Below are 22,072 nucleotides of genomic sequence, written 5' to 3'. Positions count from 1 at the left end.
GATCATTATGTAGTGTCCTTCCTTGTCTCTTGTAACATTCTTTATTTTAAAGTCTATTTTATCTGATATGAGTATTGCTACTCCAGCTTTCTTTTGATTTCCATTTACATGGAATATCTTTTTCCGTCCCCTCACTTTTAGTCTGTATGTGTCCCTAGGTCTGAAGTGGGTCTCCTGTAGACAGGACATATATGGGTCTTGTTTTTGTATCCATTCAGCAAGCCTGTGTCTTTTGGTTGGAGTATTTAATCCATTCACTTTTAAAGTACTGATCAATATGTATGTTCCTATGAACATTCTCTTAACAGTTTTGGGTTTGTTTTTGTAGGTCCTTTTCTTCTCTTGTGCTTCCCACTTAGAGAAGTTCCTTTAGCATTTGTTGTAGAGCTGGTTTGGTGGTGCTGAATTCTCTTAGCTTTTGGTTGCTGTAAAAAAAAAAATTCTCTATCAAATCTGAATGAGATCGTTGCTGGGTAGAGTAATCTTGGTTGTAGGTTCTTCCCTTTCATTACTTTAAGTGTATCATGCCATTCCCTTCTGGCTTGTAGAGCTTCTGCTCAGAAATCAGCTGTTAACCTTATTCGAGTTCCCTTGTATGTTATTTGTCATTTTTCCCTTGTTGCTTTCAATAATTTTTCTTTGTCTTTAATTTTTGTCAGTTTGATTACTATGTGTCTCGGCATGTTCCTCCTTGGGTTTATCCTGCTTGGGACTCTCTGCACTTCCTGGACTTGGGTGGCTTTTTCCTTTCCCATGTTAGGGAAGTCTTTGACTATAATCTCTTCAAATATTTTCTTGGGTCCTTTCTCTCTCTCTTCTCCTTCTGGGACCCCTATAATGAGAATGTTATTGCATTTAATGTTGTCCCAGAGATCCCTTAGACTGTCTTCATTTCTTTTCATTCTTTTTTCTTTCTTCTGTTCTGCAGCTGTGAATTCCACCATTCTGTCTTCCAGGTCACTTATCCTTTCTTCTGCCTCAGTTATTCTGCTGTTGATTCCTTCTCGTGTATTTTTCATTTCAGTTATTATATTGTTCATCTCTGTTTGTTTGTTCTTTAATTCTTCTAGGTGGTTGTTCTTTAATTCTTCTACGTCTTCGTTAAACATTTCTTGCATCTTCCCAATCTTTGCCTCCATTCTTTTTCCGAGGTCCTGGATCATCTTCACTATCATTATTCTGAATTCTTTTTCTGGAAGGTTGCCTATCTCCACTTCATTTAGTTGTCTTTCTGGCATTTATCTTGTTCCTTCATCTTGTACATAGCCCTTTGCCTTTTCATCTTGTCTATCTTTCTGTGAATGTGGTTTTCTTTCCACAGCCTGCAGGATTGTAGTTCTTCTTGCTTCTGCTGTCTGCCCTCTGGTGGATGGGCTATCTAAGAGGCTTCTGCAAGCTTTCTGATGGGACGGTAGAGCTGGGTGTTGCTCTGGTGGGCAGAGCTCAGTAAAACTTTAATCCACTTGTGTGCTGATGGGTGGGGCTGGGGTCCCTCCCCGTTGGTTGTTTGGCCTGAGGCGACCCAACATCAGAGCCTACCCGGCTCTTTGGTGGGGCTAATGGCAGACTCTGGGAGGGTCACGCCATGGAGTACTTCCCAGAACCTCTATTGCCAGTGTCCTGGTCCTCACAGTGAGCCACAGCCACCTCTGACCTCTGCAGGAGACCCTCCAACACCAGCAGGTAGGTCTGGTTCAGTCTCCAGTGGGATCACTGCTCTTGCCCCTGGTTCTGGATGTGCACACTACTTTGTGTGTGCCCTCCAAGAGTGGAGTCTCTGTTTCCCCCAGTCCTGTCAAAGTCCTGCAATGAAATCCTGCTAGCCTTCAAAGTCTGATTCTCTCGGAATTCCTCCTCCCGCTGCCGGACCCCCAGGTTGGGAAGCCTGACGTGGGGCTCAGAACCTTCACTCCAGTGGGTGGATTTCTGTGGTATAAGTGTTCTCCAGTTTGTCAGTCACCCACCCAGCAGTTATGGGATTTGATTTTATTGTGATTGTGACCCTCTTACCATCTCACTGTGGCTTCTTCTTTGTCTTTGGATGTGGGGTATCTTTTTTATTGAGTTCCAGTTCTTCCTGTTGATGATTGTTCAGCAGTTAGTTGTGATTCCAGTGCTCTCGCAAGAGGGAGTGAGAGCACGTCCTTCTATTCCACCATCTTGAGCCAATCTCTGTTTTTTGTTTTTGTTTTTTGGTGGCCATGCCATGCGGCTTGTGGTATCTTAGTTCCCTGACCAGTGGTTGAACCCAGGCTCTTGGCATTGAGAGCGCGGAGTCCTAACCACTGGACTGCCAGGGAATTCCACATGACGTTAATAAGTCTTATTATTGTTGATGTTAACTTGGATCACTTAAGATTGTGTCTGCTGGGTTTCTCCACTGTAAAGTTACTATTTTTCCCTTTGTAATTCATAAATGTCTTAGAGGAAATATTGTGAAACTATGCAAATATTCTGTTTATCTGTAAACTTTCACCTATTAATTTTAGCATTCATTGATGGGTCTTGCCTGTAACAATAACTAATGTGATATTTGTCTAATGATGATTTTGTATTTCCCTTCTTGTCTCCATGTATTCATTTAAATTCTTCTAGAAGGAAAAACTGTCCCTTCTCCCCCATTTATTTATTTCATTTATTCAGTTGTTTATTTGTATCAGTATGGACTTGTGGATATTTACTTTATCCTAAGGATTATATTCTAGTATTATTTTTACTTTGTTTCTCAAATTTTTCTAACCTTGGCCACTGGGAAAATTTTCAGGTTGACTCTTTTGCCCTTTCAAAATCCTTTTTTGAAAAAATCCTTTATTTCTCTGGCACCACAAGATGTTCCAGGCTCATCTTATATTTTCCCTGCCCTAGCTCTGGAATCAACCACTTCTATCAATACATGGAACCCTGGTTCCATTTGTTGGAGAATAATATTTGGAAACCAAGATCTGGGTACTAGCTGTGCTCACTGCTACTGGGGTATCATGTTTTCTGGGCCCTCTCAGCAGACAGAGCTGGGAAATAGTTGTACATACACTAACTACACATACACACACATTATATTTGTTTCTGTGTCTATCTATATGTGTACACATTAAAATCCATTAAATCATACTTATACATCCAATTCCAGTGCAGCAACACGGGGGTCATGCTCTCCTCCCCTTTCCTTAATTGTCACTTATTTCTCTATCTATCTGTATATATATTAAAATAATTGTGAGTTCATAACAATAACTTCAACCCTAATCTAACACCATAGGTTTTAGTGTAGCCTTTCCCCCTTGCTTGTTTATACCTGGAGCTTATTATCTAAATTATATTTACTTATTTGTTTAGTCCTAGTATACTATAAAAGTAGTTTCAGAATTGGTAACCTATACTGCTGTGGAAACAAATTTACTAGCTACAGTGTAATATTTGTACACTTATTTTTGTTTTCAGCCTTACTCAGCCAAAATTGTTTTCCAGAGTTACTTAGGTTGGTTCTTTTCTTCCCCTTCCCCTTCCATGTGATTATGTTATTCATGTGTATTACTGTTAGTGAACCTCTAATTTAGATTTCCCCAGTGTATGTGGGTATAACTGAGACACAGGGGGAAATCCGCTTTCCACACTCCTCAGGCTTTTACGTAGACTTGGCTGGAGACAGGATGTCCTCTGGTAAACACCACCAGAGTAGCAGGCCCTCTGGGCTCATTATCTTGGTCCCAGTCCACATTCCTAGCCTGGCTGTGAAGGAGCTGAAGCTGCCCTTGGGTGATGAAACTTGGATACTCAGCAGCCTAAATATGACCACAGAATAAAAAGCGGGAAAATGCCTACCTGGCTTGCAGTGAGCAGTTAGATAGCAGGAAACTCCTGTCAGCACCCTCAGAATGGTTCACTGGCACAAACCCAATGGCAAACTATATAATTCGCAGGAAGACTTCAAAGAATCTGTTTCTAAGGGTTGCTCTAGTTCAGGCCCTTTTAGGTCCTGTATTCTTTGTGCTTTGACTCTGGGTTTGTTCTGCCAAACAACTTCTTAACATCACATTTGGGCCACATTATTTTTTTGAGTGTGTGGGTCAGAAATTTATTTATTTATTTTTAAACATCTTTATTGGAGTATAATTGCTTTACAATAGTGTGTTAGTTTCTACTTTATAACAAAGTGAATCAGTTATACATATGTCCCCATATCTCTTCCCTCCTGTGTCTCCCTCCTTCCCACCCCTCTAGGTGGTCACAAAGCACCAAGCTGATCTCCCTGTGCTATGCGTGGGCCACATTATTTAATAGGAGACTTTCTGAGAGAAACAGAGCAGGCTCTCTTACCAAAACACAAGTTCAGGTGCAGCACTGTTCATGCCTCTTTCCCACTCATTTCATTGCCAGGTCTCTTTATTTTGTCAAAAACACTTATTTTTATATAGAAACTTTCTACTTCCATCCTATCCTACTTTCTCTTTGATCTTGCAGTGAAATCTCTTGGGGAGATTCAGCAATCCACATGTCAGTGCTAATTAGCAGAAACAACAAGGGATTAAGTATGAAATTCTTATACTGTTTGGAAAGTGGCCTTCTTAATTCTCACCCTATTCTGAAATACATTTTATGTTTTCTTCAGATAAAAAAATCTATGTTCTTTCCTGCTTATAAAAGTTGAAAGCAAAGAAAGATGCGTTGACACTAACTAAATCTTAATTCTAGGGGGGGAAGGTTTTGAGTTGCTTGTTTACTACCTCTGTTAGAGGATAAGATAATAATGACCCAAAGGAGGCATTGTTGATGTTATGCTTGTGGCATAGTGCCTTCCAGGAGGCTGCCCTGAACTAAACTGAGGGAATGTGGGAATCCATAGAAGAGAAGCCTGCATTTTTTTTTTTTCTTTCTTTCAAGGTGTTGAAAACTGTAGTTAAGAACCTCATTTATACAGCCTGATTCCTCCCCAAAAATCTTAGTTTTAGCAGGACTGCCTACATAGCACTGAAACACAACCATTCCTGAGCTGAAACATAGCAGTTGCTGCTATCGTCTCAGCAGTGTTGTCTTACGTTTGGGTAAGAAAATGAAGGAAAAACCTCTTTGCAAATAAAACTGCAGAGTAAGAGAAGTGTTGGGCACACACACGAAGAATATTGGGATTCATGTAACTCTCCCCTCTAAACATATTGCCAAGGACATTGTGTGCTGTGCATTTTAGGAGGGCTTTGGTGCATTATTATCTATAACTTCATACAGCCACTCTGTGGAAAATTTCCAAATAAAATTTTGTTGATGTTGGTAAAGAGGTTGTTTAGTTTGTTATTGTACTCTTCCTTACCCTGTGAGTAACCCGGGTTTTCCATTCTCACAGAAGGGACATCGAGAGCCAGTTTACCAAAACATTGCAAGAGTGTTTTGCTTTTCAAAACACCATTTTGATCCCAGAGGTTCTAATTCAAAAGTATCTGATTTTCTTTTTTTTGTCTTCTGGAAAAAGTACTGATTAAATTCTGCTTTTAAAAAGTTAAGAAAAGAGCCTTTGGCATAAGTGAAGCCCATTCTCTAAAATTATGCAGAGTAGAGTATCTTTTCCCCTAAACACTAGAAATTTCAGGTGAATATTTATACGGATCTTAAGAACCATATGGGTGAGGAACAAATGACATCACATCATCGCCTTACTGTCAGAGACCCCTAGAGGTGAATCCAGCATTTGTCTAATATATTCTGAGGTCAGCTGTACCTTTGGCATAGTGTATGTTTGTGGGGCATGCTTGGAGTGGGGAGAATGGGCAGAGAGTGGAGATTGTAGAGGGAGGAAGAAGGTCTAGAAGGGAAAGAAAGATGAAAGAGAAGCTGATGAGCAGTAGTCCTGCCTTCCCTAAAGACATGAGGTCATGGAAATTGGTTCAGGCTTTGTTGGGAAAGGAGCCCTATTCTAGTCAGGTTATAGGCTGTATTGTGGTCATTCTTCTTTAAAAGATCCCAGAGCATTTTATTGGTTAAGAATTTAATATGATGAGACTAAGCAGTTGCTTTCTGAAATTCTGCTACTTCTGCAGTGAAACAGAATTAGATAAATACAGCAATATTATTGATTGAAACTTCTTAGCAGAATTAAGAAGAATTTACAACATGTCCTTTTGTTAGTAATACATATCAATGCATTTATGGGTGAAATGATACAATGTCTGATGTCTGGAATTTATTTTTAAATACTCCAGGAAAGAAAAGTGAGTGGAAGAGAAATGAAACAAAATCAGCATAATGCTGGTAATTTTTGAAGCTGAGTGAGGGGTTTATTCTTCTGTTCTCCTTTTGGGTATGTTTATGAAATTTCTGTAATAGAGTGAGGGTTTTTTTTAAGTTTAAAAAATGAAGGAGAAAAAAATAAATACAGGAGTAAAATGAGCATCACAGCTTCCAGTATATAACAAAAGTAGCTTTTTGTCTGTAGCCAGTGTTACCATTTCACATTGCAGTGGTTGTCAGAGTTTAGGCTTTTCCATGGAACCCAACAGCAAGTCCAGGTCTTAGCACAGTGTGCTGAAAACTGAATGTATTTTCCCTAATATATTTATCTATAATAGTTATGGGAGTGTATATGGTTGGCGGTAGGGGACACAGTGATTTCCTCTCTTTTCTTTGGGGCAAAATTATGAAAATCAGGGATATGATGGGATATAGGGGACTGCTTTTCAGTGCTGCTTCTTCCCAGGGGCATTCATTTCGTCATGAACAAGATCCTCCTCTCCACCCATCAAATACTTCTTAGCATCTGTGGGGTCTTCTGCCTAGCTGTAGTGGTCCTCAAAAAGGAAAAAAGGAGTGGAGGACGGCTTTCTTGGGTAGTATTAGAGCATCTGTCTGTTCCTTTGGGTCTGGGAGCAGCCAGGAGTCAGCTGGGCCCTTTATCTCCAACCTTTGGTCCTTGTCCAGCCCCCCTTGACCACCAGTTGCACCACAGTTAGTTCCATTCGGCAAAAATAAATTGTAAACTTGTTGACATTTTTGTCCTCTTTACAATTCATTGTTTATTTTTCCATGACTGAGAATTTTGATGCAATTATCACTGAGCTTTCTGACAAAAGGGAAATAGCTGAGGAATTTTGATGAGTTACCCACTTCATTAATCAGAACAAGCATCTCTAGTGACAGGGTTAGAATTACAATGAAGATTAGATAGCAAATTGCTGTTCCACCTAACGTCAATCATTCCCAGTGACAGCAGTGTGATTACACTTCAGGGAAGAGCTTTTCTTGCCAACAAAACGAGGGTAACTCCAGTGCAGGTAATAAATTTAGCAGGGTGAACTGTCATTTCTTCTCTTGAGTGGAATCCTTAATGACCAAATGATGGCTCATGGAAGATTTTGATTTTGAAAGGAGAAAAGCATTTCACTTAAAAACTTTCTAAATTTCACTTTTTAGTATTTTATTTTAAAAATTATTGTAACTATGTACTTAGGAGCAGTTCTTCCTACAGTGATTTTCAGTATTTTACTTACCTGTAACAAGCCTTAATTATCACCACAACTATAATAAAGAGATGGTAGAAATTACTAAAAGAACGCATGACTGTATTTGAGAATCTATCAGAATAAAAACATGGTGCAGAAATAAGTACTAGGTAAGAAACGGAGGAAGGTCAGACTAGTTGTCCATCTAGTTCAAATATTAAGTTATCTGGCTTAAGCAGAAGGTGTTCCTCTAATGACCAGTTGCGGTTTTAAATAATAGTTCTTGTTTCAAAGAGCAAAGGGATAGAGCACTGCTGTAGTTCGAGTGTAGAACTGAAGAGGAAAAGCAGGCCTGAGCGCTGCAGGGACGCCACTTGGGGGAGGGTAATAGGAAATGTGAATAGATGGTGACTGTGAACTATGCCACTTCTTGTCCCTTCTAAGTAGGAGTGGAGTGCTAGCATCTTCTCCCAGAGAAGACAGGACCAAGAATGTTTTCCTTTCCCAAGTATTTTCCTCCAAGCACATTTATCAGACTCCTGTTTGCCTAAATAATGTTTGCTGTGAATCAAGAATAACTAAGTGGCTATTCTTGATTCATACTTTTATTTTTTTAATTTAATTTAAATGGGATTGCTCTTTTGAGTAGGCAGGAAAAAAAAACCAATGGCAAGTTGATTTCAAGAAAGCAGTTACTGTATGAGTATGTCACTTTGCTGCTATTAACTTCTGTGCAGTGAAACTGAATTATAGACCTTCAAAACCGATCATTTTGCTCTCACAGTCTAAACTTAAGTATTTTTAAAGAAATATATTGACTATGGCATTTACAGACTCAAATTTTCCCCCTCTTAAATTCAGATATTTTCCAGCAGTGCTTTTCTACTGTAGTAAGTTGTATATCAACTTTCAGAAAACAAGCAAGTAATTTGTTCTTCCTCTTTAAAAGAGACTTTTTGCCTAGTAGATTAGGGTCATCAGGATGCCTGAATGTTTTGGATTTAGCCTTAGGTATACCACTAACTCTTTGCTTTGTGAATATAGTCATTATTCGTTCTCTATTTGAAGTTTGGCTTGGTAAGGTAAATCATAATATCTGCAGCCTCTCTATTTTGTAATGATGGTCTATGAGTCAATAAAATAGCACATGTGAAATGCTTTGGACTAGAGAAAAAAAATGTGGAAATCCAAGAAGGACACTATTAATAGTGCTATTATTGTCAAGGTGGATTATGTTTGTACTATTTAATCATTAGAAATATTCCAGGAGTTAAAATTAGAGATAACTACCCATACATAGACTATTTCATCAAGTCTTTTAAGAATCTCTTAAATGAATCTGGTAAATAGATAGATTTTCTTTTGACTATGGTGCACAAGTTAACACTGTTGTTTTTTTTTTCCCCATGCTGTATTTTGTGGGATAGATAAGCAAATAATAATGCAGAAAGCATACCCTCTCAACCAGGAAGCTGTGTGTCTTTTCCTTGTTATGACTGAAGGCATATCTTATATTCAGCAAATTTCCCTTCATTCATTCCTCCCTTCCTCCCTGTTCTCTTGCTCTCTCCCTCCTTCCCTCCTTTCCTTCCACAGAATCTAAGGCAAAGGTCTAGGAAACGAGCCCTCGTTTGACATAATGGAAAGGGAACAGGGCTTTTTAAAGACTGCCATGGTTTCTCCTAATGGAAAATTATACTAAAGAAGATTTTGTAGTTTGTCTAAATGGGAATATAATTGGTTTCTTTTGTAGAAAATATTTCAGGCCAAATGGGCTATTTCTAAGTCTAGCCTGTGCTCTCTCATGTTATTGGTCTTTTAATTTATGTATTCTCTCTCCCTATAACCTTCCAAAAATAGAGATTATATCTTAAACAACTTTTTTCAGAATTCCCAAATTCAAACACAGCTTACTAAATGTTGAAATAGTGAAAGACAAGTATTTTTAAAGAGAAAGAAGCAATAAATAGGGCTGACCCTGATATGGCTACCAAGTTCTCGAAGCTGGTCAGCAGGCATCTCCTATACCTCCCAGAGTCACTTCCTGTGAGGTTACTTTGTGTTTCAGTGTTCCTCACACGTGGTACTCTCAGATCTGCCAGTCCCTCCTTCTGGAGGCTCACAGTCTCGTGGAAACTGGTAAACAGGTGATTATAACACAGTGTGATGACCATTTTGACTAAAGAAAGCATAGGTTGCTCTGGGAACACAGTGGAAGGGCACTTACATGTGGGGAGAGTGATTGGTATTAGGAGGGCTTCCTGAGAGAGGTGACTCTTGAAATAGGCAGAGAGAGGGCAGAAAAGGACAGAGAAATTACTATGACCATAGATAGAAAAGCACAGAACAGTGTGGTTGGTATAAGACCAAGAGCTGAAAGTAATTTGATATAGTAGGAGCATAAAGTTTGCTGTGAAGATAGAAGATGTAGGCAAGGCCTAGATCGCAGAGATTTTCTTAGCCTAGGACCGTAAGTACTTCTCTGGAGACATGCTTAGGGTCAGTAGACCTTGTCTGATTTGTTGTCAGATACATATAGTGGAAGAACACAAGCAGCCCGCGTATCTAGCTTCTGTAGGAGTGTTCACCAAAGCCCTGACGTGGTCAGTGGTAGCCCAGCTGAAGCTGTTTTTAGCCATCTTGTTCCCAGGGACCAGAGACCCCATTCCATCCTGTGGGATCTCCCATGTTCATTTGTGCAGGACATCAGTGGTGATAATGGTTAATGGTATTTTGAACTCTAAGACAGCCTGGCAGGGGAGATCTGTTGGAAGCAGGCCTTTCAAGTCTCTCAAACAAGCCCCTTAACTTAGATCTTAGTTGTGACAGTTACTCCAGCTTTGCATAGGACTGGTGCCTTACAATGAGAATTAAATGTTTTAGTTTGCCATGAGGCTGATAGTGCCTTCGTTGCATGGCTTGAATCTTTCTTGTCATTTGAGCATAAAACAATTGTCTGTTCCCCTTCCATCAAGACAACAGTTCCTAGATTTGTTAGAAAAAGTGTGAGGCGGATATCTGAGGACAGGGTTCTTAATAGTAGATATTAGAAACCCTAGTACTGATTTTCTAATGTTTCCATTGCAGTGTCAAAAACGGTATTTCTCTGCCTGGCACAAGCTGATTCTTGATCATAGGATTAAGCTGGGGAAAGCTGGGACCCTGTCTGACTGGAAGTTGCAACTGAAGGTCCTGCGGGCCTGGAGAGACTACACAAGATCCCAGAAGTTGAGGCGGGAGACTCAAGCCATGGAAAATGACCTTAGGGAAGAAAACAGGTACTATTACTTATGCCATGAAAATCCTTCTAGTATGTTTATGTAGGACATCTTTCCTCCTGAAGAATCCAGAAATAAGCTCTAAAAATGCTTTTCACTGGAATCATCTCATCTACTTATAATATATGATAATCACTGTTTTTCTCTGTTACATCCCAAACTAGAAAATTGTAATGGAAAATTTAAGCGAAAAAAAAATTTTGATTAAAATATACCAATGTACATGCTTTCCTATTTTAAGGAAGCAAGTATTATGCTTTTTCCCTTATCCTTTGATGTAGTATCATTGCACTCTGGACCATCTTACAATTTAGAAGACAGAATTTGGCTTATGCGGTAGTAATTCTCATTGAGAGAAATCACTGTCTGCACACAGAATGTTAATTAGGGAGACAGGGAACATTCATCTGGGAAGGCAGACCTGGCAAGGGTGATTTCTCCCTTCCCCCACACCTTCTTTAGATGTTTTGGACACCTTTATATCAGCTCCCTCTTAGGCTTGTGAATGACACAGAATTTGCCTTCAAATAAAACTTTCTTTGTTCCTTCATCCTAAAATCAAATACATTTTCTTCTTTTCATTTCCAAGGTCAACTTTGCATTCTTGAACCGAAATCATAGATGTAGAGGGAGCCATTTGTTTATTGGTTGGGGGAGCTGGAGGGAGCAGTTCACGGTCTTACGTTTAATCACTTTTCTACGAGCAACTCTGTTATTCCTTCTGGGTGAAAAATTGGATGAATGGTATGTGAAAGTATCGTCATGTAGAAGGGAATGGCGCCCCCTGGAGTTGTGCATTCCTGTGACAGCATCAGGCCCTGGGGAGAATACTTACGAGCCTGACACATGGCCCCTTGTCCTCAAAGAACTCAGTTTTGTGGGGAAAACGAGATCTAGAAACAGTACAGGTATGGATTAACATCATAAACTTTGTAATGCATCTCCTTCTGCTGCTGAGAACTGAGTAGAGGGAAGTAACTGGGGAGGCTCCTACAGAGTGTCCGGAAAGGCTTTATCAGGAAGATGGGTCTTGCTGGGCTCTGAACAGTAAGTAGGATATTCCTAGGTAGAAAGAGGGAGATGAGATAATGGCATTACGTGTGGCTGGAAATCATCAAGCATGTGGTTGTCAAGTTCATCAACTTGTGGAAGGCCTTAAATGCTAGGGCAAGGAGTTTAGGCGTTCTTAGGTAAATAAAGGTGAATTCCTGAAGGTTTTTAAGCAGGAGGGTGACCTAGACAGTTTTCCTTTCCTACACTATGCTGGGGGAAATCTTCAGTGGGGAAAAAAAAAAAAGCTCTTTCACAATTTATGTCTAAATTTTCAGGACCTAGTGATTGATCCAGGGAATTGGGATGATAACTTACTCAAAGCTGGATTTGTTGGATAAAGAAGAGAAACTGGAGGTGTTGGAAAGGGGAAGCATCATGAGTGAGGGCATAGAGGGAGTGGCAACTAAGATGTTAAAGGTAAAAGTGGTCTATGAAATTTACATGCCAGAAGAAACTTGTAGAAGAAAAATCTGAAGAACTTCAGATTCCATTCCAATTAAACTATTTAAATATAAAAGGACTAAATGGGGATTTCATAATAGCATTATGTGCCAATTTTTTTTAAAGATCCTCTTAGAACTTCTTGTCTCATATCTGTGAATTATTTTCAAGTGTCTATTTTTAAATGTTCAGAATGGGTGCTACATTTTTTTAACTGTCAGAGTTAGAAAATATTTAACTTATAATAATTTTTTTTACTATAAAACTTTAGAGCAAAAAGTTCTTAGAGTAGGAAAGCACCTCAAGGAGCATCTAATCCAGCCCCTCATTTTACAGATGATAAAAGTAAGGCACAAAAAGGATAAACAACTGTCTCAAGTCATAAAGTTACGAGTAGCCAGTCCAGGACTAGAGCCTGGTCCTTTCGATGCTGAGTCAGATGCTTTTTCCTATAACATGCTGCTCCTAGTTAAATAGCATGTAGGTGATGGCTCCCTAAGACAGTCATGTTTTTCAGTTATATTGCAGTTGACGTCAGATGATTATAGATGTAAAACAAGAGCAATAATGAACAAATAACAGGTTATGCTAGAAACATATAAGAAAGGAGCTATTAGATACAAACTGTCCTTCATGCTGCTTTCCTACAGATCCCAGGCTCTCTGCATGTTGTTCTTTGTTCTAGAGATTGTTTTAGGAAATTGTTAGGTGATTTTGTTCAAAGAAGGTTGGAATAATAGAGGTGGAGAAAAAAGCTCAAAGGTAGCTACTATCAATACAAGCAGAAACCAAGAAATGTCAGTGGGATCGGGGGTGTCAGAAGAGCTAGGACCCTCTTTACCGTGCTCATCAGAGTCTCTCCCAGTTCCTCTGTGTACACCAAATACATAATTGTTGAATAATAGGTGAGTTAGTGGATGAATGAAGAGCTCAGTTGCTTCCTCTCCTGCAATTTAACTCCATAACATTTTCAAGCACTTTTTTCTAAATAGTGAGATCGAGGGATAGAGCGCATTTATTGTAGATGGGTTGCTCATTGTAGCAACTAAACTCTTACCAGATTGGCAAGACATAGGTGGTTCTTCGGCCCATCCACCTGGACATGGAAATCATTTGCTGTGTCTGTTTCTCAGATGTCAGCTGTGTCCTTAGCCTCCAGCTCTTGAATCCGCATTTGTTTTTGCCACTTGGGCTTTCCTCTTACTGGCTATGTAGGGCCCAGCCTTTTGGGCTTCTTTCTTTGCCTTCTTTCCTTTTTGTTCTTCCCACTTTCTCTCTGGAGCAACAACAGATCCCTCGCTTCTTCTCATTCATGATTTAGCCACCATATTTTCTTTTTTATAAATTTATTTATTTATTTATTTTTGGCTGCGTTGAGTCTTCGTTGCTGCGTGCGGGCTCTCTCTAGTTGCAGTGAGCGGGGGCTACTCATCATTGCGGTGTGCAGGCTTCTCATTGCAGTGGCTTCTCTTGTTGCAGAGCATGGGCTCTAGGCACATGGGCTTCAGTAGTTGTAGCTCGCGGGCTCTAGAGCGCAGGCTCAGTAGTTGTGGCGCACAGGCTTAGTTGCTCCGCGGCATGTGGGATCTTCCCAGACCAGGGCTTGAACCCATGTCCCCTGCGTTAGCAGGCGGATTCTTAACCACTGCGCCATCAGGGAAGTCCAGCCACCATATTTTCTTACCGAGCCTGTGCTCAGAGTCTCACTCCACTCCAAGGTCATCCATGTATTTCTTCTAAAAAATGTACCTTGCTTTCCCTAATAGGAATTTTTGACCGTCTCTTTTCTTTTAAAAGTAGTTATGGTAATGGTGTTATAAAATTTCAATACAATATTGTAATACAATTGCAACATTAACAAATATTCCCAAACTCTAACTAAGGATTCAGTCACTCAGGCAATACAACAAAATTCTGGTATACACGCTAAATTAGACCCTTGGACATGGTGGTATGGGAATTTGAACTATTTTTAAATTCTTTAGCATATTCACTTCTGAAAGTTGGCTCCAGATCTTTCATTCCTCCTCTCTCCCTTCTTCTCTCAATTTACAGCCAGCCCTAGACAAATTGGGAAGAAGCAGGATTTGTTTCAACATCCTCTACCCACCCTTCCTGAGCCTTGTTACTCAGTACCAAATACTTTGGGCCTTTCCTGGAACAGGCTTTTATCTCTTCCCTGTGTCCCTCTGTCCCCTCATGCTCTGTCTCTGTACTCCTCAACTGATGTTATCCCTCCCAGGAAACTTATACATTAATAGGCATTGTCTGGAAACAGTGCCCAAAATGTAAGTGATGGGGATTTGAGGGTACAGTGGCAGGCCAGTAGAAAAACTGGCCCTATGATGTCCCTTAAACCATGGCATTCATTCATTCACTCATTCATTTATTCTGTTTGATAGCATATATTCAGTCAGTCAGCTTTACTGATGCTTACTGTGTACTAGACTTTTTTTGACCATGCCATGAGGCATGCGGGATCTTAGTTCCCCGACCAGGGATTGAACCCGGGCCCCCTGCATTGGGAGTGTGGAGTCTTAACCACTGGACTGCCAGGGAAGTCCCTAGACTCTTTCTTAAGTACCAGCAGGGGTACTCCTGCCTTCTAGGAGTTTTCAGTCTAAGTGAAGAAGTTAAAAATTTACCCAAATACTAAAAATAATTGCAACAGAAGGCACAATAATATAAAAACTTAGGAGTGACATAGACTTGGCTATCATGCATTACAATCCCCCAAGCAGCTTTTTAAAAATAGAAACTCTTTGGTCCCATCTTCTGAGAGAGACAGATCGTGGCTAAGTGGAAGAGAGCACTTTTCAGTTTAGGGGAAAACTGGTAAACCAGCACATATGCAGCTTGTGTGGGAAGAGGCTGGGGTGAACCCGCCAGGCTAGCCTAGGGGTGGGGAGACTGAATTGAAAAGAGACTGTTAGATATTCCCCATTCCCAGCACTCCTGATTTCAGCCTGCGTTAGGACAGTCATTTATGGAGCACCTCTGTTAGTCATGGTCCATTGCCCTTCCTGGGTATCCAGTTGAGAGGCTAGAAATTGCATGGCATCTGAAGCTGATAAAGCTCCTGGTATCTGCCAGAGAGGCAGGAGGACCGGACTTGCATTGACTGGCTCACTTTAAAGCTCTTTAAAACAGAACTGTGTTATCTTCCACATTTTCCCTGGGGGGCTGCCTGGTGCATTTCTGAATGCATTAGCTTATACATTCCTATTCCTGCTGAACCTGCCCGTCCCAAATGCAGCTGTTTGCATCATTGCTATTTTTATGTTCTGTTCAGATTTCAGCACTCAATCAGATCAGTAGTATGTGGTTATTTATTTGTCATTTCTCATTTCCCTTTAAAAAATTCAAGACACTTCTTAGGTATCTAGTAGTCTTGTCCTAAGGTAGTGTTATTACCTTACATGTGAATTTGTTCTATATTTTCAGGTTCTTTTTAAAATTTAATCACATCTTTAAAAACAAAATCCTGTAGGATAGGCAGTATAGGGCTTGTTGTTGTTGTTAGAGTGACACCATCTTTGAGGAGGAATTTAGATACTTTCAGCTGCTTGCCCAGTGTACTATATCTAGTTGGTGTTCTTCTGACTACTGTGTTTTAGAACGTGCATCAATAACTGAGTATCATTTGAGGTGTTGATTCTAAGCATCCTGGTTCATATTTAAATTCCTATTTAAACCTATATATCTTATATTCTTAGTTCTTTAGAGACAGTCTTTCTCTGCATGCAGTTGTATAATTATAATGATCAGTTTATAGACCCTTGCCAGAAATTCCCTGATTTCAGCTTGGAAACATATTGGGATAGGATGTTTTCCATAAAGAAACTCTGTCCTTCATTTTATGATTATCTGGGAACTGTGGAACCATTTCTTTGGGTTAGCGTGCCCAAGTAAATCACATCTGACTAAGCTTTTAAGAAATTTAAGTGATTTTTCACTTTCAGAAATATTTGTGTTTTTAGTGTCATCATTTAAAAAGTATAGAAATGGGGACTTCCCTGGTGGCGCAGTGGTTGGGAGTCCGCCTGCCAGTGCAGGGGACGTGGGTTTGAGCACTGATCCGGGAAGATCCCACATGTCACAGAGCAGCTAAGCCCGTGCGCCACAACTACTGAGGCTGTGTGCTGCAACTACTGAAGCCTGCGTGCCTAGAGCCCGTGCTCTGCAACAGGAGAAGCCACCGCAATAAGAAGCCTGCGCACCGCAGTGAAGAGCAGCCCCTGCTCGTGGCAATTAGAGAAAGCCCGTGTGCAGCAACGAAGACCCAACGCAGCCAAAAATAAATAAATAAATAACTTTATAAGTGCATCCATTCTTTAAAAAAAAAGTATAGAAATGAACTTATCTGCAATATTGTCACTCTGCTGAAGTGAACTGCAAGCGAGCAAGAGTACAACCAGTCTTGTCTCTGGATCCCTAGCTTCTGTGTTCTTACCCTTCCCATGAACATAGATATCTTAAGTACATCTTCAAATCTCCTGCATGATCATGATAGAGAAGGCTCTAAACACAATAATTAACACGCAGTTTTTAACCCACCCTTTTTTTTTTACTGTTTAGTCTTTTTGTTATATTTACCAGAAATATTTTTCTCTTTGCCTTTTCATACTGTCCAAATAACCCTCTCCTTGACAGTCAGAACTCCAGTGTGGCTTTTGGCTGTTTATGCTGTAAAAACATGAAATTAACTCATCAGGTAAATTTCACACTCCTCCTTCCTAAGCAGATTGATGTAAATCAAATTTTACATTAATTAGACAGAGCAACATATGTCTTCTAGTCTGTGGAAATACATGATTTCCACTTACTTGAGTAAAATGCCATCAGGTGTTTTGTTTGTTTTACTATTTAGACATTGATATTTTTGGAGCTTTGTTCTTACCCTGTGTTGCTACCTGATTTATTATTCTTATTTCTTTTAAAATTTTTGTTTCAAGGTTATTCAGTCTCAGATACTTTCTTTTTTTATCAAAGTAAAATATTATATATAGATGTTTATTACCACCTATATTGTATTTTTATTATAAAAACCATCAGTCAATCATATTTATTATCTATCATTGCATTAGAAAGAAGCAATTATATATAATGAAATATGCTCTTGGCAGAATTGCTGTTAGCATTTACCCTGAATTCTATTATTTCAGTCAACACTACTCTCACTAATTGGTTGTTTCACCGAACTTCTCCGACATAATGTTAAATTCTGTGACTCTAGAGTAGTATTTCAAGCTAAGGGTTTTAACTCATTAATGGGTCCTAAAATCAGACTCAAGATGAGGCATATTTTTTAAAAAATAGAAAAGATTAGAAAAGAAACATTGGAGTATACCTCTGGTAGTAAGGGTGAATATCGTTTGGTGGAACCTTTGTTTCAATTATATATACTTTTGTTTCATGCACATGTACACACATCAACTTATTTTGAAGTCATAGTGTGACACTTTTTCTTTAGGTGACAGTCAAAAAAGGTTTAAAAGTCACTTAAGCATTTAAGAACTGTAGAAATGTTCTTCTGACTCATTGGCTTAAAATGTTACGATTTTTTTGATATGACCCCAAAAAGTCCATGAGGTGGGTTAAACATTATTTATGTTTAACAGAAATGGATATGCAAATAGTGTTGTAGAGACCTTATTCCAGTCATCTTTACAAGATAAAATCACGTAGGTATCTAAACAATCAGATCTTAAACCTCGAAACTGACCCCGGTTGCAACATAAGTTCCAAGCTCTACAGCTCACTTCTTCAGAGACAATAATCATCCACTTATAGATTGATCTCAGAAAGCTCTACACTTGAATTCTCAACTGGCTACCACAAACATGTCTCCTAATGGAGAGTCCCTTTGGGAGGGGAATGTAGCTGGCAGTTCCCAACTCCACTCAGGCACATCCCCTAACATCATGAAGTTTCCAGGAATCAAAAGGAGCTCCTCCTTAGGAAGAGAGTGAATCAGACCCCCTACTAGACTGTGAGTGAGTTCTCTGAGAGCAAGTGCCTTGTGTATGCCCTTCACACATTTCTAATGTTCAACAAGTGTCTTCACAAAGCAGTTCTTCATTCACTCAGTTTATGGCTTTGGTAAATGAGACCTTCTCTATAGAGAGCCTTTCCCTGACCAAGTCCTTCTTCCACAAGATCCACCCTCATAATTTCATGTTGATTTTTATAAGTCTTATACTTAATTATTGACAATTCACTTGTTAAGTTTCGTTCCTTTCTTTTTCTCCCAAACCTCGTCTTCCTTAGATTTGCAAGTATAGCTGAATATCTCCCTCGTGTATGCATATTTTTTAAAAGCAGTTATTTGAATACCTATTCTTTCTGCTCCTTCCCCTCCAAAAGCTCTCAGAAACTATTTTATCGTAATCAGAAAATTTAATATGTCTTTGTGATGTGATAGAACAGAACCGTCATTCTTCTGAAGCAATGCCTTGAGGTGCCAATGACTTCTATGAGCAGACCCTTTGCCTTGGGGAGCTTTATAAAATGATTCCTTTGAGCTTAAATAAAAGAATAAGCTGGAGCTAAAATGGAGCATTTCTGGGACTCCTTTGGACTTGTATTTCATTTCTATTGTCAACCAAAAAGCAGTAAATGGCTTCTTTTTTTTTAATGGAAGTGCTTTGTTTCTTAGAAAACAACAACTGGCCACTGACTATAACCGGAAACAAGTTCTCCGACACCATTTTACAGAATGGCAGCATTGGCATCGTGCAGAGATCCAAAACAGAGAGCTGGCTGTTACAAAGGAGGAAACTAGGAAGAAAATGAATGAGCTGCTGAAGGCAGCATCACTAGGGAAACTCAGTGCAAACGTGTCATCAAGCATCAGTCTACTTGAGGAGGCAACAGCCATGGAGGATCCACCTAGAAATGGAGAGGTAAGTTGCTTTTCCTTTGCTTAGTCTTCCTGCTTTTGAGCTTTATACTTGTATAGCCTGGGGTGTGTTAGCTGTTGTCAGGTTGCGTGGCCTGGGCTATCTAAAAGATGAGAGCTGCTACAGTGCACAAAGTTTATCTTTCAGTCAGTGTTGATTTTCTTGAACTGAATCCTCTTTTATAATCACATACAGACTGGTATAGTTGAAACTTGGTAAAGACGTAATATAGACAGGGAATTTAAAACAACTAAGCGAAAGACTCTTTCAGGAACAGATATATAAAGCATTGTTTACAACTCTTGAACACCTCTTATTTGATTGTCAGGCATTTCCTTTCTAAATGAGCTTGTGACTTATAAGACGGGAATGTTTAAGTTTTTATTTTCCTAATAAGAAGAATCATATGTATTAATTGTAGCAATTTGGCAGGAGAAAATGACAGAGGAAAAAGAAAAGTAGGCAATAATTCTATCATTTAGAGATAACCACCAATAAATAACCACATATTGAAGTATAGCCATCTTGTCTTTTCTCTATTCAGGCATATGCAGATTTTTCTCTTTAATGTTGTATTTAGCTTTTAAATTTTCTTCAGTCAAGTCATTGAGGATATCTAATCTGTCATAATACAGGAAAAGGAAGGTCATTTTTTTTGTTTTTTTCTTTTGCGGTATGCGGGCCTCTCACTGTTGTGGCCTCTCCTGTTGCGGAGCACAGGCTCTGGATGCGCAGGCTCAGTGGCCATGGCTTACGGGCCCAGCCGCTCTGCAGCATGTGGGATCTTCCCGGACCGAGGCACGAACCCGTGTCCCCCGCATCGGCAGGCGGACTCTCAACCACTGTGCCACCAGGGAAGCCCAAGGCTATGTATTTTTTCTTCCTTTTTTTTTAGTTGAAATACAGTTGATTTCCAGTATTGTGTTAGTTTCAGGTATACAGCACAAGTGATTCAGTTATATATATATATTTTTCAGATTATTTTCCATTATAGGTTATTACAAGATATTGCATATAGTTCCCTGTGCTATACAGTAAATCCTTGTTGCTTATCTGTTTTATATACAGTAATTTGTATCTGTTAATCCCATACTCCTAATTTATCTCTCCCCCTTCCCTTTTCCCTTTGGTAACCATAAGTCTGTTTTCTATGTCTGTGACTCTATTTCAGTTTTGTATATACATTCATCTGTATTATTTTTTAGATTCCACACATAAGTGATGTCACATAATATTTGTCTTTCTCTGTTTGATTTACTTCAGTTAGCATGATATTATCTAGGCCCATCCATGTTGCTGCAAATGGCAATATTTCATTCTTTTTTATGGCTGAGTAATAGTCCACTGTATATATATACACCACATCTTCTTAAACCAGTCGTCTGTTCATAGGCACTTGGGTTGTTTCCATGTCTTGGCTATTGTAAATAGTACTGCTATGAACATTGAGGTGTATGTATCTTTTCAAATTAGAGTTTTCATTTTTTCTGGATGTATGCCCAGGAGTGGGATTGCTGGATCTGTATGGTAGCTCTATTTTTATTTTTTTAAGGAATCTCCATACTGTTTTCCATAGTGGATGCACCAATTTACATTCCCACTGACAGTGTATAAGGATTCCCTTTTCTTCACACCCTCTCCAGCATTTATTATTTGTGGACTTTTTGATGATAGCTACTCTGACCAGTGTGAGGTGATATCTCATTGTGGTTTTGATTTGCATTTCTCTAATAATTAGTGATGCTGAGCATCTTTTCATGTGCCTGTTGGCCATCTGTATGTCTTCGGAAAAATGTTTATTTAGGTCTTCTGCCCATTTTCTTTATTGGGTTGTTTGCTTTTTTGATATTGAGGTGTATGCATTGTTGTATATTTTGGATATTAACTCCTTGTCAGTTGCATTGTTTGCAAATATTTTCTCCCATTCAGTGTGTTGTCTCTTCATTTTGTGGATGGTTTCCTTTGCTGTGCAAAAGCTTTTTAGTAGTTTGATTAGGTTTATTTTTGCTTTTATTTCTTTTGCTTTGGGAGCCTGATCTAAGATAATATTGCTATGATTTATGTCTAAGAATGTTTTGCCTATGTTCTCTTCTAGGAGTTTGATGATATCATGTCTTATATTTAGGTCTTTAAACCATTTTGAGTTTATTTTTGTATATGGTATGAAGGAATATTCTGATTTCACTGATTTACATGAGATTGTCCAGCTTTCCCAGCACCACTTGCTGAAGAGACTTTTTTCTCCATTGTATATTCTTGCCTCTTTTGTCATAGATTAATTGACCGTAGGTGTGTGGGTTTATTTCTGGGCTGCCTATTCTGTTCCATTGATCTGTATGTATGTTTTTGTGCCAGTACCATGCTGTTTTGATTACTGTAGCTTTGTAGTATTGTCTGAAGTCTGGAAGTGTTATGCCTCCAGCTTTGTTTTTTTTCTTCAGGACTGCTTTGGCAATACTGGTCTTTTAGATTCCATATAAATTTTAGGATTATTAGTTATAGTTCTGTGGAAAATGTCATGAGTATTTTGATAGGGGTTGCATTTAATCTGTAGATAGCTTTGGGTAATATGGCCTTTTTTTTTTTTCTTTTTTGTGGTACGCGGGCCTCTCACTGTTGTGGCCTCTCCCGTTGTGGAGCACAGGCTCTGGACACACAGGCTCAGCAGCCATGGCTCACGGGCCTAGCCGCTCCGCGGCATGTGGGATCTTCCTGGACCAGGGCACGAACACATGTCCCCTGCATCGGCAGGTGGACTCTCAACCACTGCACCACCAGGGAAGCCCAGTATGGCCAATTTAATAGTATGAATTATTCCAATTCAAGAGCATGGGATATCTTTCCATTTCTTTGAATCACCTTCAGTTTCCTTTATCAGTGTTTTGTAGTTTTCAGTGTATAGGTCTTTCACTTCCTTTTAAGTTTATTCCTAGGTTTTTTTGGACACAACTTTATTTTATTTATTGAAGTATAG

General features: G+C 39.3%; 1 protein-coding gene across 5 annotated transcripts in view; it reads left to right on the top strand.

Moving 5' to 3' along the window:
- CCDC191 (coiled-coil domain containing 191) overlaps nucleotides 1-22,072 on the top strand; it is a 102,556-nt gene that overhangs the window by 31,555 nt on the left and 48,929 nt on the right. For all 5 annotated transcript variants that reach the window (XM_060298075.2, XM_060298077.1, XM_060298076.1 and 2 more), the window contains exons 8-9: nucleotides 10,512-10,702; nucleotides 18,855-19,101. In XM_060298075.2, coding sequence (XP_060154058.1) covers nucleotides 10,512-10,702; nucleotides 18,855-19,101 — 438 coding nt within the window. The remainder of the gene's footprint in view (nucleotides 1-10,511; nucleotides 10,703-18,854; nucleotides 19,102-22,072) is intronic.

The sequence above is a fragment of the Globicephala melas genome, chromosome 4 (assembly GCF_963455315.2).
Source record: "Globicephala melas chromosome 4, mGloMel1.2, whole genome shotgun sequence".
In the NCBI taxonomy this organism is placed as follows: Eukaryota; Metazoa; Chordata; class Mammalia; order Artiodactyla; family Delphinidae; genus Globicephala; species Globicephala melas.
This window is presented reverse-complemented; position numbering and strand designations above follow the sequence as displayed.